Here is a 24855-nt window from a genome sequence, read left to right on the forward strand (position 1 = left end):
GCCTTAAATTTCAGAAAGGAGTCTTCCAGATGAAGTGAGGAGGGAAGTTCATTCTAAAGTTCAATTGGGACAATCATGAGATGGAGGTGGATGGGTTGTGAGAATATGCTGCCTGCTTGTACTGGGATAAAGCAAAGTTACTTACCGTAATGGGTGTTAATCGTAACAGGTGTTATCCAGGGACAGCAGGCAGATTTTCTCACAACCCACCTACCTCCCCTAGTTGGCGTCTTAGCTTGCTTACGGAAATGAAGTACCACGTCAGGTGGGAAGGCACTCACACATGCGCAGTGCGGGCAATTGCGAATGCTCTAAAAATCTTTATTCATTCATTCAATTTTCTATACCGTTCTCCCAAAGGAGCTCAGAACGTTTTACATTAATTTATTCAGGTACTCAAGCATTTTTCTCTGTCTGTCCCAGTGGGCTCACAATCTATTTAATGTACCTGGGGCAATAGGGGGATTAAGTGACTTGCCCAGGGTCACAAGGAACAGTGTGGGTTTGAACACACAACCCCAGGTTGCTGAGGCTGTAGCTTTAACCACTGCACCACCCACTCCCCCTCAACATGAGTTCAGCCAAGGGAAGTCTTGCCTCACCATGGATGATGTCACCCACATGTGAGAATATCTGCCTGCTGTCCCTGGAATAACACCTGTTGCGGTAAGTAACTGTGCTTTACATGTCAATCCTAATAAGTACCTTTGACACATGAGTTCACATCCAAAAGTCTTTGCCTTTACTGTCTAGTTCAGGGCTGCCCAAGTCCGATCCTCGAGATCTACTGGCAGGCCAGGTTTTCAGGATATCCACAATGAATATGCATGAGAGAGATTTCTCTGCACTGCCTTCTTGGTATGCAAATCTCTCTCATGCATGTTCATTGTGGATATCCTGAAAACCTGGCCTGCCAGTAGATCTCGAGGACCGGACTTGGGCAGCCCTGGTCTAGTTCTTTTCTACTCTCATGTCTACTTAAAAAAAAAAGGGGGGGGGGGACACATGTTTTTTCTTGCTGTACTTCACTATTCACAACCAGATTCATAGTAGCTCTCTTCTTTCCTTCCTTTAAGTAGGAAAAAGCCCTATATCTTACTTGGTCCTCAAGTTTCTGTTCTCAGTACTCCACTCTTTATTTCAGTAGAGGCTATGACCGGATTTTGCACATAAATTTGCATATTCCTTTCTTTGATTTTTTCCTTACGGAGGCATTCAGTAATTTCTATCCCCCATTCACTATTTAATGACTTTTGCTGGTTTCCCTTTTTCCAACATATTTCTTGAGAAGCACTACTTCTCCTTTGCATTACTTGCACTGGCTTTTTTCATTTTACAAGACATACCAGAGCTCTCACACAACCCTTAAGGGGAGCACTCTTCACATGTGGCTTTGCCCCCAGTCCGCCACTGTTTCTTTCCATTTGCATTCTACAGCCCATAGTAATGAGTTTCTCTCCTTACTAGGATATATTCCTGTTTTTTTCCTATAACATTATTCTGTTTAACAAGAACCTTGTTTTCATTTTACTTTACAATTTTCCCTTTCACTACCCATCTGTGTCTACCTGGGACATGAATGGTTTCAACTACTCTTTTTGGTCTGGTTGCCTCTATACCAGTGGTCTAAAACTTGTGGCCCAGGGGCCACATGCGGCCCACCAGGTACTATTTTGAGGTCCTCGGTATGTTTATCATAATCACAAAAGTAAAATAAAACAGTTTCTTGATCATATGTCTCTTTAGCTATAAATTACAATATTATTATTAAGACTTAGACAAAAAGAAAGATTTATAAACTATAAAGAGAGTTTTACCTCATGCAAAATTGTCATTTCTTTATGTTCAAAAGATTTTTATTGAGCTCAGTACAGCAAAGGTACATGAAATCCTTACAGGTAAATGAAAGCTCAAAAATTTAAACCAAACATCAACTATCATCAAATACAAGCATACACCCCATCTTCCCCCCTTCCTCCCTCAGGGGGACTCCATACAGGAATGAAATCAACAGGAAAGGGATAGAATGCCAAAAAAAAACCATACGAACTGAAAGATATCATGAGTTCACCTCCGGGCCAGAGGTGTCATAGTAGTCCAGAAGGGCTCCCACACCTGTTGAAATGTCCTCAATATCCCTACGTTCCCACATCAAGAGTGTAATCATACGAGTCCTCCAGAGAGATAAGTCCAGGACATCCACATCCAGTCATTTCAAAAGTATGCATTTTAAAACGATTACCACAGTCCACTTAAGAAAGGTACATGCACCCTTCCGCCGAGGATGATAATTAGGAATTTCACCAAAAAGAAACAGAGGAGAGCGATGGATCCTAATCCACCAGATCTGCTGTGCAAAAGTGAGGATGTGGGTCCAAAAGGCAGTAATGAAAGGGCAAGTCCAAATCATATGGCCCAAACCCGCTTCCGAGAACTTGCATTTAGGGCACTCAGCAATTGCTTGAAAACGTGCAAGAAAGGCTCTGAAAAGATGAAAATTCCAGAGAGGCTTTCAACTTTCAGAGGATTAGAAGCTGAAAGCCTCTCTGGAATTTTCATCTTTTCAGATGAGTGTATTTCTTCCTTAATTGCGATTTTTTGCATTCTGTGCCTCCGAAAACTCTTGCACAAATGAAACGGAGCTGTAGCCTTCATCACTTATTTAGTTAAGCTTGGGGTTCTTATCACGAATCTTTGACATACTCACAGTTGCTATATATATATATATTAAAAAAAAGTGTTTGAAAAAAAGTGACTATGAATGAATGAAAATCCTATTTATATAAATGTATACGGAGTTTTTTTATAAACCCGTGATGATGTGTTGAGGGCTGGGTACTTGTGTAGTCCCAACCTCTCACAATTGAGGTTTATTTTTCTCCGTGTTATTGTTATGATTATTATTATTTTGATTTTCTATATGTTCTAAGTGACGTCAATGCTTCTGTTGGATGCAGCTTGAATGAGTCCCTGCTAATAACTATATTCTACAATACGTATAGAATCCACATATATTGACTATTACGATTGTATCCCAGAAAATTGCTAGTTGTCCCAGACTTTACACATGAAACAGTGCAGCTTCGAAAATAATTTCTACAAAAATTGAAGGATATAGGGGCAAAATATGGGCTGTACTACCCTGCTCTAATGAGGGTTACTCATAAAGATAAATTTTACCAATTTGATGACCCTGAAAAGTTAAAGAAGTTTTTGTCCCAACAAGAAACACCAATGGAATAAATGGATAATTCTGTCAGTTATAGTTGAATTTTTTATTAACTAATTTTCTCTGGACATTGGAGATTTAAAGAAGAATTTAGGTGTTAATCTTTTTAAAGTATTAATTTAACTAAAAGGAATGGAAGTTTCAACTGTCTTTGGCTTTCTAACTGTCATGAAACATAGATTTGTTTGTTTTGATTTTTCCTTCTCATTTAAATGAGCTTTCTGATAGGAAAATTCTACATAAGAAGGAAGTTCCAGCCTACTAGGTATGTGACTGACGTAAGGGAAGGGTTGATGAAGGTGGGCGGAGCTGGTAATACAGCCTACGGTAGCAGAGAATTCTTACGAATACCCCTGTCACGTACCTTCATTTTTTTGGGGTTCTGTGAGGATGCTGCGGGTATTGAGTGGTACTAGCTTGGCCTTCCTGCTACCGCTGATTTTTTTTTTCTCTCTTTATTGTACCTGGTCTCCGCTTCAGAATGATGCAAGGCTTGTGAATGGCTGGGTCCAAGGAGGCGGAGAGAGTGGAAATGGCTGGATGTTTCCAGTGGGACCAGACTGCAGCGTTTGGCACTGAGTGTCAACGTTATCTGTGCTTCCTTTAGAAAAACAGTGAGTGAGTGGGGGAGTGAGGGTGGCCGTTGCTGTGAAGACATGTGTGCTCTATGATCGTCCCCCACTGTCGCCGACATGTCTACCTGCGTTTTCGCTAACAACAACCGGAGTGAGGAAAAGATCGGGACCAGCTATACTGAACACGTCGTCTGCAGGGGCTAGAAAAGAGGGCCAGAGAGTGCCTTTTTCCCCTTGTCCAGCAGCTTCCCAGACTCCTTTCCCTCCTCCCCTTCCAGCAGCATCTCTCCTTATCCCTCTCCAGGTCCAGTAGCAGCTGTCCCTTTTTTTTTCACCATGCCCAGCAGCTTTCTCCCCTCCCAGCAACTCTCCTTACTTGCCAGCGCTGCGATTCAGTAAGGCAGCCTCGGGTCCTTTATTGGGTCGCACCGCCTCTGAGGAAAACGGAAGTTGCATCATCAGAGGCGGCCTGACTCAGCAAAAGCTCCTAGGCTTCCTTCCTGAATCACTGCGCTTGTAAGTAAGGAGAGCCGCTGGGAGGGGAGAAAGCACACTGTCTGAGGCTCCCCATTATCTCTCCGGCCCTGCGCGAACTACAGCTCCTCGATCTTGCCAGTCCTGCGCAGACTGGCAGGAAATTGAAGATGTTGATCTCGCCGGTCCTACGCGGACCGGCAGGAATTTTCTGCAGACCGGCGGTTGAAGAACTGTGCAATAGAATACTAGTAGATACATGGAAAACCCTAAAATGTGTGAATAATTTAACAGTTTGGACCCCAGTTTGTTCACAGAAATTAGATAGCTCTAATTCTAATAGATGCTGGCACTGTCATCTTGAAGCTGGGATGTTAGATCATTTACTATTCTATTGTCCATTGATACTTAGGGGTCCTTTTATCAAGCCGCGGTAGGGGTTTAATGCACGTAATATCGTGCGTTAAACCGCCTGCCGCACTAGACGCTAATGCCTGCATTGAGCAGGCGTTAGTTTTTTAGCCGGCCGCAGGGGTTAGCGCGTGATGAAATGTCCGAGGTGCTAACCCTGCTAGCGCGGCTTGATAAAAGGACCTCTTAGTTTTTGGAAATCCATTTGGAGCCAAGGGAATAATCTATTGGAAAATCCAGTGGCATTATCATATTACACTGTATTATTTGGGATTTCCATGAGAGCCAAGAGTCAAATCTCTTCTAATAATAATAAACTTTTGCTCATCATGACAGAGATTGCCATACAGCAAAATATGAAAAATTGGGATAGGTTGAATTATAATTTTTGGTGGAATTCGTTATGCCAATTTTTTTAAATGGAATGGGTAATAGCTATACAGCAGGAGCATTTTAGGAAATTTAGGGAAGTTTGGGAGCCATTAACAAAATATTGTACAGAATTAATATTATTTTCTCCCTTTGTTCATGCACGTCCAGGGGAGGGAGGGGGGAGGGAATATTTTTATGATTTCTAATGCTTGAGAACAATTGTTGGGTATAAGGGAGGGTGATATTTGTTGTGAGTTAGAATTTGATGGTATATTAAGTGATGTTAAAGTATAAAATGATTGTATCTTGTGTTACACTTGTTGAAAGTTTTAAATTCTTTATTCATTTTTACAACTTATAACAAGTGTAATCAGAAATAACATTTAAACTTACAAACATCACTTGAATTTCTGTTACAATCATCTTAAATTAATGAAATGTATCCCCCTTACCATATCATATGTAATCACGTATATCATATAATATATTCTTTTCTACTAATCCAAACAATTAATATAAGATCAGAAACCCCCCACCCCCACCCTCTCATTTGCAATTGTATATTTAAGGGAAAGATGTTCCCAAACATCCTTGAATTTATTAAAATGTCCTTTCATTATGGCTAATATTTTTTCCATCTTATATATATGACACAAAGAGTTCCACCAGAAATTAAAGTTTAATCTACTCCAATTCTTCCAATTAAATGTAATTTGTTGAATGGCGACTCCAGTCATAATTAGCAAGAGCTTATTGTTTTTTGAGGATATTTGACTCTTTGCCCTCATTGACATGCCAAATAAAATAGTATCATATGATAGGGCCACCGGATTCTCCAATAAACTATTTGGCCCCATATTGATTTCCAGAAATCCAAAATAAATGGACAATAGAATAATAGATGATCTAGAGTCCCAGCTTTGAGATTGCAATGCCAACATCTATCAGACTTAGAGCTATCTAATTTATGTAAACGAACAGGGGTCCAAAATGCTTTAAACTAGGTAAGTTGGGGGAGGGTATCCACTCACATTCCAGAGCAGTAAGAAACTATCCTGAGGTGGCGAGCCACAACTTGTGAGTCCAAGGTAAGTACCCATACTATACACGATAAAATGGGAGTCACACTAAATCAGAAGGGAATCTCTTCACAGGGACTTAACAACAATAAGGTATGGAAGGCAATGTATGTTAATGCACACAGTTTGGGCAACAAAATTCTGGAATTGGAGACTGAAATAATGAGCGCAGACCTAGATGTGGTGGCAATATCTGAGACTTGGTTCACGGACTCGCACGGGTGGGATATGGTTATACCAGGCTACAACTTGCTTCGTCGAGACAGAGAGGGTAAGTTAGGAGGAGGGGTAGCACTATACATTAAAGAAAACATCAAGACTACCAGAATCACAGATGTTAAATACTCTGGGGAATCCCTCTGGGTGAACCTGGCCAGAGGGAACGAAAAATGCTTATACCTTGGTGTGGTATATAGACCTCCTAGACAACAGGAAGACAAGGACATAGAACTGATCGAGGATATAGAGAACATCACTTTGCGCGGGGACACAGTTCTGCTAGGAGACTTCAACATGCCCGATGCAGATTGGAACACACTCTCTGCAACTACCTCTGGCAGCAGAAGAATATTAACCTCCATAAAGGTTGCACAACTCAAACAAATGGTACGGGAGCCCATTAGAAACCAGGCGATACTGGACCTGGTACTCACCAAGGAGACAGCGTCACAGAAGTATTGGTAGGAGATACGCTGGCCTCCAGCGACCATAACATGGTATGGCTTAACCTCAGATGGGGTTTCTCTAGATCGAATACAGTGACGAGAGTCCTCAACTTTAAAGACACAGACTTCGAACGCATGGGAGATTTTGTCCATCGGGAGCTGCAAAACCAAGCACAAACCGACAACGTGGAGAATATGTGGACAACTCTGAAATCCACCCTGCATGAAGCAACAAATCGCTATGTAAAAACGGTCAGCAAAAGTCGGAGAAACAAGAGGCCCCAGTGGTTCAGTACTGAAATTTCGGACCTCGTTAAGGAGAAGAAAAAAGCATTTATCGCCTACAAACATTTAGGAAAGCAGGAGGCGAAAGAAGACTATCAGGACAGGTCTAAAGCTGTCAAGAAGGCAGTCAGAGAGGCCAAGCTCCGAATAGAGGAGAATCTAGCGCGGAACATTAAGAAAGAGGATAAATCCTTCTTTAGGTAAATTAGTGACAGGAAAAGAAACAAAGATGGGATAGAACGACTCAGGAAATTGGACGGGAATTATGCAGAATCGGATTCCACTAAGGCCGAACTACTAAATGAATACTTCTGCTCGGTTTTCACCTGTGAGGCGCCGGGATCCGGTCCACTTTTACAGACAAGGGAAAGCCAGAAAGACCCGTTTCAAGACTTCGAGTTTACGCCCAGTAGCGTCTACTGCGAACTCTCAAGACTCAAAGTGAACAAAGCCATGGGACCAGACAACCTACACCCCAGGGTGCTCAGAGAGTTGAGAGAAGTCCTGGCAGAACCATTGTCTGTGCTCTTCAATCTCTCCCTAAGCACGGGAAGAGTCCCCTTGGACTGGAAAACAGCTAACGTTATTCCGCTCCACAAAAAGGGCTGCAGGACAGAGACGGCAAATTACAGACCGGTAAGTCTCACATCCATAGTATGCAAACTCATGGAAACACTGATCAAACAGAAACTTGATACAATCCTGGATGAAGAAAATCTACGTGATCCCCATCAACATGGTTTTACCAAGGGCAGGTCCTGCCAATCAAATCTGATTAGCTTCTTCGACTGGGTAACAAGACAACTGGATGCCGGGGAGTCCCTGGACGTAGTGTATTTGGACTTCAGCAAAGCTTTTGATAGCGTCCCACACCGCAGGTTATTGAACAAGTTGAAATCGCTAGGATTAGGGGAAACACTAGCTGCATGGGTTAAGGATTGGCTGAGCGGTAGATTTCAGAGGGTGATGGTAAATAGTACCCCATCCAAAACATCAGATGTGACCAGTGGAGTGCCACAGGGCTCGGTCTTGGGTCCAATCCTATTCAACATATTCATAAGTGATATGACCCAAGGGCTCAGAGGAAAAATATCATTGTTCGCCGATGACGCCAAACTGTGCAACATAGTAGGTAAAAGCACTGACAGTATGACGCAGGACCTACTACTATTAGAACAATGGTCATCGACTTGGCAGCTCAACTTCAATGCTAAAAAATGCAAAGTGATGCACCTGGGTAAAAGAAATCTGTGCAGGACTTACACGTTAAATGGTGAGACCTTAGTTAGAACTACGGAAGAACGGGATTTAGGAGTAATCATTAGTGATGACATGAAAACTGCCAATCAAGTGGAAAAGGCTTCCTCCAAGGCAAGGCAAATGATGGGTTGTATCCGTAGAGGTTTTATCAGCAGGATGCCAGAGGTCATAATGCCACTGTACAGGTCCATGGTGAGACCTCATTTGGAATATTGTGTTCAATTCTGGAGACCACATTACCGGAAAGATGTGCTGAGAGTTGAGTCAGTTCAGCGGATGGCCACCAGGATGGTCTCGGGGCTCAAGGATCTTCCGTACGAAGTAAGGCTGAATAAATTGCAGCTGTACTCACTTGAAGAACGAAGAGAGAGAGGGGATATGATTGAGACATTTAAATATATCACGGGTCGTATCGAGGTGGAAGAGGATATCTTTCGTCTTATGGGACCTTCGTCCACCAGAGGGCATCTGCTGAAAATCAGGGGAGGGAAATTTCATGGTGACTCCAGAAAGTATTTCTTCACTGAGAGGGTGGTCGATCATTGGAATGAACTCCCACGGCAAGTGATTGAGGCCAACAGCGTGGCAGATTTCAAAAATAAATGGGATATTCATGTGGGATCTCTAATGAGTTAAGGACAGGAGGTTGGTGAGCAAACTCATGGGGGAAGGGTCACTGGAGTGGGCAGACTTGATGGGCTTTGGCCCTTTTCTGTCGTCATTTTTCTATGTTTCTATGTTTATGTAACAGAAAAAAACAAGTTTGTCTCATAGATGCAGACACTGTACATCTCATCCTCCAAGACCAAATTCGTGGCCATTGAGACACCGTAATTTGATGCTTGATCTCAATGCTCCAAATGTCTTGAAGACCATTTTTTGGTTTTTTATTTATAAATCCAGATATTAATTTGTACCACTGTGCGGCCTGGTGTCCCAGGAAGTCCACCTGAAAGCATAAGAACTTTAAACTCTAAAGTTGAAAGTTTTAGAAATGAATAAAGATTTATTAAAAAAAAATAAAAATTGAATATTCAGGAGCTGGAGTATTACCAACAAGGTTAAAGGTATACAGGATCCCAGTAGTAAAATATGAGATTTGAATGTCAAGATAGAACTTTTCTCCCTAATATTGTGTCTATGTGGCAGAGTGATTGCTAAAGGAACTGAGGAGTGAGAAGTATCTTGGGAAATTTAATAAGCAACTAAAAACATTGACATTCAGTTAGGTTTTCAGTTAGAGGATGGATATACTTTCCTTGTCATCAGCCCATATTTTTGGGTTGTGACCCTTTCCTACAAGCAAGCAGATGGAGGAAGAAATACTGAACTGTTCCAGTAACATCACTAGTATAAGGACTGGTGGAGGCTAGTGGAATCCTTCAGTTTTTTTCTACCTCTAGCAGATGGTGAGGTTAAGGTGATACTTTAGGATGGGGTAGGCCTGACCACACCCCCTTCCCATAGGTCTTTGGGCCATCAGCTCCTGGGGTTGGACCATGTTCCTTGCTCTAGTTGTACCAGGAGTGCTGTGAGCTTCCATTGCTCCAGAATTTAATTCATGAACTGTAGCTCGCTGCGATGCCTGGTATAGGTCCCTGCAGTGAGGGAAGGAGTTAGTAAGATTCACCCCCTCCCACCCTCCATAGCCACTGAAAAAAAATAAATTGTGAATTTCTTTTTGGCTCTCTTTATTCCCTCAGAGTGTCTGGACAAATAGTTAAAAAAAAAAAACCCACACCTCAGACACAGGGACCTGATGAGTCCTCGGGATGAGGGTTTGGAATTATCTGCTGAGCCCTGAGGTCCGGGTTGGGTTTCACTGGGAGGGTGTTAAAGCCAAAGCTCTGGGGCCTGCTGTGCTACAGTTACTTCATTGGAACAGTTCAGTGTCTCTGTCTCCATCTGCTGGCATGAAAGGGTCACAACCCATAGTTTAGCAAGATTCAAAGAAAGGAAATTAACAAGTTTGAATAAATGTCACCATTTGCAGTTATACTTTTATTCTTTTAGTATGTGCTGCTATATTGTTTGTACTGTTTGGCCCATTAAGCCAAATATAGATAACAAATATGTGGCAGGATCTAAAAAAGAAACAAAAAAGAGGTAACTTGCCTTAGTAAAAGTGCCATACTATGAAAGATATACTGTTGATTTGGACATCACACTTACCTTTTTGGTTATTTAGGATCAAAAAAAATGCAAGATCCTTTGCTGTTTACCCCAAGAAATAAGCAATCTATTTCCCCATGTCTGCCTTAATAACTTTAGGGATTTTTCCTGTGGGAACTTAACCAACTTTTTAAAACCCAGTTATACTAAATGTTTTTTGCCTCATTTTACCAATTGTATTCTACAGTACTAGATAAAGGAGGTTATTTGCTTTTCTCAGAGTGCATATCACATGAAAGACCATAGGCATATTGCAGAATTCCAATCTTGCAGGTAATAGCCAATTCTAGAGGCAATATCTTGGCAACAAACACAGTTTTCTGCCAAATTTAAAATCATATAATTACTGTATAAAGAAACTATGGAAAGGTAGTGTGAGGGTGCAGGGTTGGACAGTCTTCACTTGTAAATATTTATTGAACAAGAAAATCAAAACCCAATTTTTCTTCCAGAAAAACTGTGACTTTTATCTTCGCATTCAACATTTTGTTGTGTTACCAATGGAAACAGACAGCACAGACTTGTTTAACTGGTAAGAGAGAGGCCGACTTTTTCAACAATAGTTGATTCGTGCATTTGTTTGCTTTTCAACAAATACAAGGCAGCGTATGGCTCAGGAATCATGCAACTACTGATGTCTTGAGGCTTAGTAAGTACATGAAACCCTAGTGCATGATAATAATTTATAAAGCAAGACAAGGGCAGGCTAGAGAGTAAATTTATATATCATGGTAAAACAAAGAGGACCTTTTGAATGTGATGTGTGGGGATTTTTCTTATGATTTATTTGAATTCAAAGACAGAACTATTTATCTGAAGCAAATATTCAGCAAGTAATAAAAATATATGGGTTCTACATAGCAGTGAGCAGTCACTTGAACAAATAAGTACAAAGCAATCCTTAACTCTGTTTGTATAAATCCTAATTTCCATTGCAGTAGGGATGGTATGCTGAATGATAGTGTTGTCTATGCTTGCTCACGAGCATTCTGAAAAAGATGTCAACCACAGCTTTTCAGCTTCTCCTCCTCCCCAGTCTTGCTGCCGCCTTCAGTTCTTCCTTGTGCAGGCAAGCATGAAGGTGTTGTGCTGATCTGCTCCCCTTCTTTATTATTTTGCTGTTTATTTCAGGGGGAGGGGGATGGTTGGATGGTTTGCAGTTTTTACGTGGCTCAAGCAACTGCTGTGCCTACCTGGAAAGGAGCAGTTGGCAGGGGAATTCTTCAAGGACCTGTACAGCCAGCCTGCTAAAAATTTGTGGAGCTTAGGGTTTCAGGCCCTCAGTATTTGCTCCCTTCCTAGACTCGGTCAGGAGCTTGAGTGCAGGCTGTTAGGCATCAATAGCGTTCTTCGGGTACCAGCTGTGGTTTGCCCCATTCCCCTCCCATTCTTTCAGTGTTTGTTGCAACCTGGGAGTGAAGGCTTAGTCTGACTAAGGTCCAACTAGCAGCCTAAAGTCCTTGGTGTGACAGCTGACCGGCTGCTTGAGGCAGAAAATCCCTCCAGATCCAGCTATTTTTTCAGGGAGTTAAAGCAGGCTGCAGCACCCTTTCCCCAGCACATGGTCTATGCGTACAGGCTGTGAGAGCCTATGGTAAAATCAGGGGGGTTCTGAAAAACTGTTGAATGTTTATGCAGCTAGGGCTTTGTTTCCTCCCCTCTAAAATCCTATTTTTGTTAGCCCTGATGCGTTTTAAAGCCATTTTTTAGCGCCAAAACATTGCCATGACAGCCATTTTGAATTTCCCAATTTTTTCTTTTCTTTTTTTTTCTAAATTCTCCAACTTTTGTAAAACACTTCGTTTTGCTTCAAAATTGATAGGAATGGAGTCCCCAGGCACTAATACCCATATATCATGCCATATTTGCGCTCAATGAGCAGCTGAAGAATATTCATGCACCATGTGCCACGCAGCACGGGATGGAGGGATGGGAGCTTCAAGCTTAGCCCCTTCAAAGGCCTCTAGTGCTGGAGAAAGGCAGATGATCCCATCAGGTGGAATGAAAAACCTAGGACTCCGGGACAGCAGCTGTGCCCACCATAAGGGCATAGAAGCTTCGTAGCCCAAGAAAAGGCATTTGCTCCACCCTAAGAGACAAAAAGACTTTCCCTCTCAGTCTTTTACCCCAGAGTTCATTAATCTTCTCTGCCAGGCTTATACACAAGGCAGAGATACACCAGTCAGGTCCACAGGCAAATAGATTAGTGTGCAGTCCTCGCTGGAGACCCAGCACTTCCTCCCTGAAAGCGGAGTACTATGATAGTCCATTGGGCAGGGACTCAGACGGTAAGAAGTCAGATTTGATCCCTTTACTTTCACAAAGAGAAGCTTCCCTGCTGGGAGAAACAGCTTCCCATTCAGAAGACCATGAGATATCAGCTATAGATCAGGAAGAAGATCCCTCCATTTGCTGACTTTTTAAGTCTTCTGCTTTATTAGAGATTATAGAGTCCCTCAGAGAATTTAAAATCATCCACAAACCTCCATCTTCCCAGTGTTCTCTGCTAAGCGGGGTCCAGGCTCAACCCACATCTTTTCCATGGCACCTGGATATGAGGATCCTAGTCACAGAGCCCTGAAAGCTCCCTGCGGGTAGCTAAAACCATGGCTAAACTGTATCCCATGGATCAGGAATTTCAGCAAATGTTTGCTATGCCAAAGGTGGACTCCTTGGTAGCCCAGGAGACCAAACACACTTCCCTGCCAAGTAAAGGAGGAGGAGTTCTAAAGGATTCACAAGACCACAGAGTGGATATGGTCCTCTGGGAGCAGTTTGAGGCTTTAGCCTTAGGAGTTAAGGCTACAGCTGCAACCTCCTTCATTGCATGCACTTGTCATTCTAGGCTTAGAAATGAGAGCTTGCCGGACCCTAAGCCCTTGTCTCAGCTTGTGATGGCGGACATATAGACTATGTAGTGGATGCACTATGACATTATCAGAGTCATGGGGAAAGTCTCAGCATTTCCAATTGCCGCCCGGTGTATGCTCTGGATCAGGCAGTGAGCTGGTGATTCATCTTCTAAAGTGACATTGAGCAGGCTGCCTTTCAGGAGACAGATGCTGTTTGACAAGGGCCTGAATGATCTTATGGCCAGTGTGCATGATCGCCGACCAAGATCTTTGCCAAACAGCAGACTCCCGAGCAGCTAGAGGCCAGAGCTGAGGGACCTTTCGTGGCTCCAGGTGCTCTCGCCAGTTTTCCACAGGAGCCTTTACCAAGGGAGCCTTTCCAAGCTCCAGACAGAAATTCTCCGGGACACGGAGGAACCAAGGTTCAAGTTCTTGCTCTGCAGTGCCAGACCACCACCATCACCACCATAGCAATACTTCAGAATCCTGACTTTACTATTTCTATTCATCACAACAACCTATCACTATCTACTATTTGCTTTCAATTTCTTCTGGAAATGCCCAGACTAACAATTGTAACTTGACACTTTCCTGATTCTATGTACTGCAACGCTACTGGAAATGTCCAGTCTTCTAATTTGTAATCCGCTTAGAACCGCAAGGCACAAGTGGAATAGAAATCACTAATGTAATGTAATGTAAAAAGCCACAATGACGCTAGCCCGACATCCATTTGAAGATTGGAAATTGGCTCTTGGATTATCTGGAGGCTTGGGAACAGATAACATCCAACCGCTGAGTCTTTGACATCAGAGAGTTACAAGATAGAGTTCTCGCACTCTTTCTCCGACTGGTTCATGGATTCGGTGGCAGGTTGGCCAGAGAAAGCAAAAGGAATCTGAACAATACTACGGAGGTTATTAGATCCAAGTCATAGAACCAGTTCCTTCAGACAACGTGGGCTTCGGCAGATACTCCATATACTTTGTCTTGCTCAGAGGAGTGGAGGCCCATCCTGGATATCAAACATATCAACATGGCCCTGAGAATACCTCGGTTTCAAGTGGAGTCTGTTTGGTCCATCATTGCAGCAGTGGAGCCAGGAGTGTTCTTGGCCACTTTAGATTTGACGGAAGTGTACTTTCACATCCCCATCTTTCCGGACCACAGGAAATTCCTCAAATTCCATGTATTGAAGAATCACTATCAATTCTCATCACTTCCCTTAGGACTAGCAACAGCACCCCAAACTTTCACCAAGGTTATGGTGGTAGTGGCCACTCATCTTCGCGGAGCAGGTTGGCAGGTGCACACATAGTTGGGAACACCATCCCAAGCAGAAGGAGAAAAAGCAGTAGCAGCAGTTGTGAAGACACTGTAGAGTCTGGGGTGGGTTGTGAACTTTTGATAGAGCCACCTTGTTCTGACACAGTCTCTGGAATATCTGGGGGTCTTATTCAACATGACAGAAGACCAAGACTTTCTTCTGGAAACAGAAGCTTTGTGTCAGATTACAGACCTGTTGATCAAACCAGAGCCTGCTGTGTGGCATTACCTTCAAGTCCTTGGGTCAATGGTGGCCATGATAGAGGTAGTGCTCTGGGCAAAGGCACACATGCGCCCCTTCTAGGATGCTTTGCTGTCTCGATCATCTCAGAGAGACTCCCTGAAAGTTCCACTCCCCTAGATAGCGGCAGCCACAATGGATGCTCCAGCAGAAGCCACCCTGGGGCTCCATCCACAGTCTCTGGCAAAAGGGATCCCACTTCGGATTGATTCCTGGGTCACCTTGACAAAGAATGTCAGCTTGTTTGGCTGGGTAGCTCATTGCATGGTCACCCAGTATAAGGCCAATGGACTCCATTACAACAAAAGTGGTCTCTCAACAGACTGGAACTCTGAGCAGTTCAGATGGTGCTGCTCTGACTGCAGTCTTTGTTGGAGGGCAAAGCAGTCAGTCTTCTCCAACAATGCCAGTTTACAATGCTACCTTTGGCCTTCATAGAGCACAAATAGTATTTCAGTGCATCATTGACCACCTCTTAACCCTTTCAGGACCATAAGGATCGTAGGCCAATTTTTGTGGTTTTGACGACATTTTTATGGTAAAAAGGGCTTGCAGATGCCAAAAAATTGATTTTTTTTGTGAAATATCATTATTTTTTTTAAAAAAAATCACACTTCTGGCTTATGGACAGTGTGGCAAGTGAATCTTCTCGTCAATCTGGCAACGACGCTAATGAATGAATGTCGGAACCAGTTTGTTTACATAAAGGCAGTATCATATGGAATCCGTACATATCAAATTTAGAACTGTAGACTATCCCAATCAAAATTTATAGGATTTTAAAGTTATGGGACAAATATGTCCCTTGGTCCTGAAAGGGTTAAAGTCACATAGCAGTTAGGCAGTTGCCTATCTGAACAATATCATCATTTACAGTTAGGACTGGCGGTCCTGCCTAATCCAGGTGGAAGTGTTCCTGGATAACCTAGAACATAAGGCGAATTTTAAGAAATGCTTCCTGGGAGACCAAGAAGTCCATTACCTGTGGTAATCTGTTGAGAAAAAGTAGGTGAAGCCCTAGGTTTGAAAGGTGGAAGTGATCACACAAGTACCAGTGCCACAATCTAAGAAGCAGGTATGAACATTCCTGGGGCTAGTCAGCCCTGACTTAGGCTGTTGATTGATAAGCATTCTATATTAAAGTCTTTTCAATATGGTCTTCAAAGTTTATACAATACAGAGTCTTTACTACTTGCTCTAACAACTAAAACAATGGAAATTGTAGGAAGAAAGCCATATCTTCTACATTTTGATTTTTTGGCAGCTTTTGACATAGTAGATCATACTATTTTGAATTTTCTTGGAGATGTTAGGATTGATGGAACTGTATTTGATTGATTTGAGATATTTTTTTGAAAAATTGGTCTTATTTGGTAAAAGTTGAGACCTTTTCTCAATTTTGGAACCCCAGTTGCGGAGTTCCCAAGACTTGCTTTTGTCACCCATTTGGTTCAACATCTTTATGTGCACATTGAATTTTGTGAAATTAGATAAGGGTGAATACCTATACTCTTAAGCTAACAATATTTTTGTTCCATGGGAGTTGTTTCCAGATGCAGATGCTTTACATTCGAAACTTTTAAACTGTTTCTAAATTTGAAAACTGGTCCAGTTGTAATTTAGTACAATTAAATCCTGCCAACACAAAAATCCTGTGATTAGGAATGCTCTTTCACAGCACCATAGCATTAAACAAGCATGATATACAGTAGAATCTCAGCTAACTGGCATTCAATTAAACAGCACTCTCAACCAACCGGCAAAAATATTTATTTGTCTCCCACGCTCCTAAGACAACATCCAAAGTGGTGTTCTTGACCCAATAATTTCCCCTCCCTCCCTCCAGCCCCAGAGGCATCAGCATCAGCCACAAATCTCCCTCCCTCCCACTCCCAAAGCATCGTGGCAGCCACCATCTCCCTCCCTCCATTCCTCCTCCCTCACTCACCCAACGATGTAGCCACAGCACCGGTAAACAAGCAGCTTCTGGCCAGCCCTGTCAGAAGTGATGCGGCAGAGGAATGGCCCTGCCGGGGCTGACCAGAGGGAGAGAGGTTGTCAGGACCGATTCTGCTGCTTAGGGAACAGAGGAAGGGAGGGAGGAGGTTGTCAGGACCAGCTCTACTGCTTTGGGAATGGAGGGAGAGAGGTTGTCAGGACCTGCACTGCTGCTTCAGGTAAGGGCAGACTGGTTGGACTGAGAAAGTATAGATCTTTATCTGCTGTCATCTACTTTTTATCACTAAAGTTTTAGGAGTCATATTGGACTCCTTACTAACATTTGAATCCCAAGTGAATAATATGGTTAAGAAGTGCTTTTTTAAAATGAAGCTGTTGAGATCCGTTTGCTCTGTTTTATGCTAAGCATTTTACACTTCTGGTTCAAGCCACAATTTTAGCATTGCAACTCCTTTTACTGGGAGGGGGTTTACTGTTACTGATAAAGGATCCTTTTATCTGAAATTCTTAAAACCAAAAAGCTCCAAACATGAAATTTTTTTGTAACACTTTTGCATTACTAATTTGTACCAAAAAGCTTACCTTTAGCATCAAAAGTGAACCTGGCCCCAAAGTCACTTTAAGACCACTCTGCGCTTGGTGTACCTCTGAGGTGTTGCCAATGGCTGCAGCAATTCATATTCGTTGCCTACTGTGGCCCCACATGCTTCTCTGTTGCGTCGAGCAAGGAAGGAAAGAGGAAGTGATGCCAGCAAGGCAGGAGGCAGCAGAGAGAAGCCTGCAGGGCTGAAGCAGGTGATGAATAAGAAGCATCACGGCCATTGGTGACAATACATTTCAAAATCCAAAAAATTCTAAAATCCGAAATGTCTTTGGTCTCAAGCATTTTGGTTAAAGTACTTGTACTGTGTAACCATGAAAAAGTTACTGTTTGTTCAGAACACAGCTGCACTATTAATTTTCAGGAAGAAAAAGGTTGACCATGTTTCGCCCCTATTTGTTGAACTTCATTGGCTTCCGTTACAGGTACATATTGATTTAAAACAGTCTTTTTTTTTTTTAATTAAAATTTTTTTTGTTCCAGCTGTATTTCTCTCTTTAGTAATGTTTTCAAATGGTGTCAAAACAGCTAGACTGAAACAAAATTGTGATTTCTGGTGCAAAGGGTTATGTGGGTTATGTATCCCCACCCGCAATTTTGTGTATAAGGAGTTAAATTTTCTTCAGTTCCAGCTCCTCCTAAGTTGTTACTTCTACACACGAGTTGGAAGGTGGTTTTCTGATTTGCTCTGAGATCATTTTTATTATTTTCTGGTACTTTATCCAGATTGTGAGGCTTTCAGTGCTGCAGAGGTTCCCAGTGATCCTAGGACAGCTCTGACTGCGAGAAGACACAGACTCTCTGGATTGAGTTTGTAGCTAGCAGGGCAACCCTTAGAGGGGCCTGCCTAGCCAGCTTGCACTAACATTCCCCTCATGGTAGAGCTCGCTCATGGTTATCCAAAGATTGAGCGCAGGCTGTGTGGCCCCGTATCAATCCTGAGGGTTTTACTGGGTACCATTTACCTCCCCCCCCCCACCCCCCGATACACATGGTGTTAGGGGGTTTGAGGTCTCAGTCACATTTAATGGTTTGACTGGCAGCCCAAAGATACAAGCTTTTGGAGCCACTTTTTTGCTTGTCTAAGGCAGCAGTCTTCTCTGTGCTTCAGCTGGAGTCCCAGTTAAAGCAGTCACAGCACCATTAGTAACTGTGAGTACAGGCTATTGTACTGTCATTGGGGGGTGACTTTAAATTGCATTTTTGAGGATTGCTGGGGATTCCATGATAGTTCCCATGTCATGTACCCAAACTGATTGACAGCCAAGTGGTTCAGGCTGCAGAATGGCCCCTGTTTCTTTGACAGTGGTAGCAACGGCTGTAGTAGACAGCAACATGGGAAGGGGAAGAAGGAACTGAGATCTGGAGATGCATCAAGCTTGCTGGGTACTTGAAGGCATGGAGATGGATAAGAGAGAGAGAGACTAGGTAAAGATGGGAATGGGAAGATATGAGAGAAAGAAAGAGAGACTGGGTGAAGACCCAGGCTATGGTGATAGCTGTACCTGAGGTGATTCCCTCTTTACTTTACCTAACATGGAGGCATTGTGACACTGCTCACAGCAAATTTGGGGGTTGGGGACTGTTGACTTCTGCCAGCAATGTGCAGTGGCATTTCATGAGCCTGATTTAACTTTCTTTTCTCATATACACAAAATGGTAAATCATTAATAAAGCAGATTCTAAAAGAGCTGCAGATGTTCTGAGGGAAGGCTCTGCTTTTGAACTTCACCATGACAAAGGTGGGGTGCAGGAAAAACAAGAGAGTTCTCAAGCTACTGTTTCATAAGTTTTGGGGCTGACTGCAAGATTCAGAGAAAATTTGTCCATATTTGCATCAGTCCATATTTGTAAACTGTGGTAAAAAGTTAAGTCTAGGTTTATATTCTTTTTAATTTTAGTTTTTTTTCTTAAGTTTAATGTTATATGTTCTTTAAAACATTTGTGCTATTTTGCTGAGAAGAGAAATTATGTCATTTTAGTAACAGGCATACTGAAGTGAAAAAGAAGATAAGGACACTCTGGCAGTAAGTACTCAATCCCAGTTTTCAAAGCTATTAACAGCCTCTTTTACAAATGACCCATAATTCTATACCAAAAAATGTAACAGATGAAATTATACTTTACTAGCTGATGCCCCGGCGTTGCATGGGTATTTAATTATAGCAATAACACCGTAAATGGATTCAAATAAAGATACTTTATAGTGGTGAATGAAATTATTTTTTTACAGCTTAATAAAAAGTACAATATTCAAATTATAATGTGAAATATTTGACAAAATGAATACAATACAACTAACGCAAAATGTGATTATAAACAACAATTTTAGTTTCACCTCCTGGAGCAAGAACATATAAATTCTTGGGTGAACCCACCCTTGAGCAAGCAACATAGAGTTGTGGGCCGCGAGACCCCCAGAACATATCACCCCAGGTAGTGAGGGATCTGCATACCAAGTTTCGTTCAAATCGGTCAAGCCGTTTTTGCGTGATCGCGGCACATACACACATACATACCTCCGATTTATATATATAGATTTTATGATCAATAACTATACAACAGCACAATTTATGGGATTTTCTATTAAAGTTACCGCACTTGAGAGAAAAGAACATTTACAGCCTCTTTTACAAAGCTGCACTAGTGGCCCCGCTGCGCTAACAGCCCTGAAGTCCATAGAGGGCTTCAGGGCTGTTGCTAGGTATAATCAAGAAGGGTATTACGACTAGGACGAAAGAAGTTATTCTGCCATTGTATCGGGCGATGGTGCGCCCGCATCTGGAATACTGCGTCCAATATTGGTCGCCGTACCTTAAGAAGGATATGGCGTTACTCGAGAGGGTTCAGAGAAGAGCGACACGTCTGATAAAAGGGATGGAAAACCTCTCATATGCTGAGAGACTGGAGAAACTGGGTCTCTTTTCCCTGGAGAAGAGGAGACTTAGAGGGGATATGATAGAGACTTATAAGATCATGAAGGGCATAGAGAGAGTAGAGAGGGACAAATTCTTCAAACTTTCGAAAAATAAAAGAACAAGAGTGCATTCGGAAAAATTGAAAGGGGACAGATTCAAAACGAATGCTAGGAAGTTCTTCTTTACCCAACGTATGGTGGACACCTGGAATGCGCTTCCAGAAGAAGTAATAGATCAGAGTACGGTACTGGGGTTCAAGAAAGGATTGGACAATTTCCTGCTGGAAAAGGGGATAGAGGGATATAGATAAAGGATTACTGCACAAAGTCCTGGACCTATTAGGCCGCCAAATGAGCGGACTGCTGGGCACGATGGACCTCAGGTCTGACCCAGCGGAGGCATTGCTTATGTTCTTATGTTTGTAAAAGAGGCCGTAAATGTTCTTTTCTCTCAAGTGCAGTAACTTTAATAGAAAATCCCATAAACTGTGCTGTTGTATAGTTACTGATCATAAAATAAAGTATAATTTCATCTGTTACATTTTTTGGTATAGAATTATGGGTCACTTGTTTAATTTTTCTATTTTATGCTTAAAAATATTTAACAAGTTGTCATGTCAAGTCACAAAAATAATGGTATGTAAGAGCAAGCCTACTAACAGGGCAGTTTTTATAAAGAAGTTGTTTTTGACACTGAATGTGTGTGTGAAACTATGGAATACCAGCATGTACACATGTGTGTTCATATACACTAGAGTGGTACTCTGTAAATACTCACATATTGCATAGCACGTATTTGCAAGGTGGACATACACAGGGGTAGAATGTTTTTGCTATAAGGCTTTACAATGATACAGCCCCTCTCTACCTGGCTAATAGATTTTCTATAGCCTCACATAAACATAGCAGGAAAACCCACACCTTGTTTAGTTCCCCCCCCCCCCCCAAGTACAAGGTTGCAAAAGTAAGAAACTTCTCAATCACACTTTAGCATTCTAGGCAGCTTCTTTACGACAAAGAATTTTGATCATTGTTGCTTACAGCTCATTCTTATACACATTTTAGAACACAGTCTTTTTTCTAAATACCTGGATTAACTAATCTATTCTGTTTCCTAGATTAAGTTCACTGTTAATAACTTTTGTACACCGCGTTGAACTTACAGTTATGCGGTTAATAAGCACATTGTTATGTTATGTTATGCTATGTTAAGCACAAGCATTTACATAAACCGTACGCGTGGTGTATTGTATTGTGCCTAAGTGCATTTTTAAGCTAGTATTCTAAAAAGGAATGTAGGCGTTTGTTTCTTTATGAAAAAAATACTCTTACCAGATGACCTTTGAGCACCTAATTATAGGTGCAAAGGTATAGAATTGTCCCCCCAATATATTGTTGATGTGAATCATGATCTCTATCACTACAGACTGGATTTGATGCACAATGCAAATGTAATGAGGTACAGAAGAAACAGTAGACAATATGAAAATAAATTCATATTTATTCAGAGCGTTCCCAGCAACAATGTCCAACATGTTTGGCATAATAAAGCTGCTTCAGGGGCGAGTAACTGTGACAATAAAACACAATACAAATACCAATTTAATAACAATTGTGACAGGGGAAAGCCCACAGACAGTACTATACTTGAGCTGCTGGCTAAACCAAGCCCTGTCACTGCATGAAAGCCTAGTACCAATACTACACTGATTTATTATGTTCTGGTGAGGTAATACTAGCTGACAGAATTTGATCCTCTTTCAACTTGCCTTCAGTATCTATAGCTAAATTCTATTTAATAAAATATTTTTCTTCATCATGTATTTGGGATTTTTGCCCTAGTTATTTATTGAAAAAGACTCTTGAGCAGTTTATTTAATACTTTACAGATTATATGTCTTTCACGTTAACTCACAGATATTTTCCCAAAGAGAAATGTAGTATAATACTAACCAAGTAAGATTAAACCAATTAAGAGTCCTTTCAGGGGTGGCACCTAAATACCGTGTTTCCCCAAAAATAAGACATTTTCTTGGCAAGCCCAAAGGATAAAATTACCAGAACATCATTACACCTAAATGGTCACGATTACCTAATATCAAAAGCCATAAAAATATTAGGAGTCACATTAGACACCCACTTGATCATGAACGAACACACGAACTTGGAAATTAAAGACCATTAAAAAATATTTCGACCCTCTATCTTTTAGACTACTGGTTCAATCATTGGTTCTATCCATATTGGATTATTGCAAAATCATTTACTTGGGTATACCTAAAAAAAAACAGTGAGAAAATTAAGAATAGTACAGAACACAGCTGTTCACTTAATATTCGGATTAAAGAAAAGCGAGCATGTTAGTCCCTACTACAAACTGCTACACTGGTTGCCAATGGAGGCACAAATAATGTTCAAGTTCTCTTGCATTTTCTTTAAACTGGTGTGGGGAATGGCCCCTACCTATCTTTTACCACATTTCAAGCTACACATCCCCACTAGGACAACCAGAAATTGTAATCTTTTTGCCTATCCAAGGATCACTTATTGCAAATACAGGTCCTTTCTGGACAGAACTTTTAAGTTTCAAGCTAGTAAATAGCAGACCTGGCTAGGCAATTACAACAACAGAGCCAGGTTGACCTATGGCGCATTTTGGAAAGAAATTAAGACAGCACTGTTCAACAGATTTATCTCCTAATCAGATACCATTTTAAAACTAATCACCATACTGATTACTTTGAGAAATATGTGTATTTATACTATTTGTATTCTGTAATTCCCTGACTGTCCAGCTCTCTTCAGTGTAAACCGCCCAGAAGTCGTAAGATTGTGGCAGTATAGAAAAAATAAAGTTATTATTATTAATTTTAGGCCCAAAAAAGGCACTATGTCTTATTTTCGGGGATCTTATTTTTTTATGTACAATGATCATCTCTTCCTTCCTCTCCTCTACCCCAATTCTTCCTATTTCCTTTCTCTCTCCCACATGTGCAGCATCTTTCCTCCCCTCTTACCCATCCCCTTGTGCACTATCTTTCTATCCTTCCCTTCCATCCCTTGCAGTTTCTATCCCTCCCTCCCATCTCCTCGTGTATCATCTTTCTATCTCCCCCGCTGCCACCGCACTTCCCCCTCCCCCCCCCGCCGACCCATCTCTTCCTCCCATCCGAACCGCAAGACAGAAATAAATGTACCTTATAACAAACCGGCAGTGTCGGCAGCAATCTAGACATGCTGCTTTGCGGCCTGGGTCGTTCCTCTGCTGCATCACTGATGACATCATCAGCAACGTGGCAGAGGAATGGCCCAGGCCGCGAAGCAGCCTATCTAGATTGCTGCCGACGCTGCCAGTTTCTTATAAGGTATTTCTTTCTTACAATAATTTAAAAAGTGACCGCAGAACTGTACAGAACATAAGAAGTCAAAAAATAAAACTTGAAATGCAGATTGATAAATGTCTTCATGCATTCTTCAGAGTGGTATACTAGTAATTAAATAAGCTAATTACATTTCTTTTTTAAATCTTTGAATTCTGTATATTATTTCCAAGTGGCATGCTGACCCTAGTTTAAATTTCTTTCAGATAAATAGGATTTTTTTTTTTTTTAACATTGTAGGGATCACATGGAAGAACTTTGCATGAAGAATACAGGTTGCTCAGGTACTATGTCAGATATTTACCCACTGGGCTGCTCATGAACTTGAATAAGAAGCTGGAAGGAACTTATAATCAAAGTCATTCATCAGCTTGTCCACAGCTTGATCCATGGGTGGCCTAGAGAAGAGATCCTCAGATTCAGAGATATCCAGAACAGCTGAGGAAAGAGTGACAAACATCAAATGTGAAAGCCACAAAACTATTGGTAGCTTGGAAGCAGGCATAGTTATGGGCTACCTAGAGGAGAGAGTCCTAGGACCAAAACCAGATTGGACCACTAAGTACACCTGTAGCTTGATGGGTAGGAATGAGAAGAACGGCAGCCATTGAAAGCAAGTGCTCGGATTGCACACAGAATTGGAGTGGGGGAATGCATGCATTCACATCCACAAACGTTGTGCAAATTTCTTATAAAACTACTAGTTTTTAAGCCCGTTACATTAACGGGTGCTAGAATATATGTCTGTCTTTTTCTTTCTGTCTCTCTCCCGCTGTCTTTCTTTCTGTCTGTCTCACTCCCTGGCCCCATTTGTCTGTCTGTCTTTCTGTCTCTCTCCCTGCCCCTGTGTCTTTCTTCCTTTCTGTCTCCCTCCCTACTTCCCTGTGCAGCAGCCGCAGCATTCCCTCTCCCTCCATTTCCCTGTGCAGCATTTTTTTCCCTCCCCCCCACTTCCCTGTGCAGAAGCCAAAGCAGCATTCCATTTCCCTCCCCCTCCGTTTCCTTGTACAGCAGCATTTTTTCCCTCCCCCCACTTCCCTGTGCAAAAGCCGAAGCA

General features: G+C 41.9%; 1 protein-coding gene across 4 annotated transcripts in view; it reads left to right on the forward strand.

Annotated features, from left to right (window-relative positions):
- LOC117355791 (adrenocortical dysplasia protein homolog) overlaps nt 1-24855 on the forward strand; it is a 90210-nt gene that overhangs the window by 33586 nt on the left and 31769 nt on the right. For 3 of the 4 annotated variants that reach the window (XM_033934832.1, XM_033934829.1, XM_033934831.1), the window contains exons 4-6: nt 10975-11054; nt 19484-19528; nt 24039-24082. In XM_033934832.1, the coding sequence (XP_033790723.1) occupies nt 10975-11054; nt 19484-19528; nt 24039-24082 (169 nt within the window). Of the gene's footprint in view, nt 1-10974; nt 11055-17865; nt 17927-19483; nt 19529-24038; nt 24083-24855 lie in introns of all 4 variants that reach the window. The other variant, XM_033934833.1, reaches the window with a different exon arrangement.

Source organism: Geotrypetes seraphini, chromosome 2 (assembly GCF_902459505.1).
Source record: "Geotrypetes seraphini chromosome 2, aGeoSer1.1, whole genome shotgun sequence".
In the NCBI taxonomy this organism is placed as follows: Eukaryota; Metazoa; Chordata; class Amphibia; order Gymnophiona; family Dermophiidae; genus Geotrypetes; species Geotrypetes seraphini.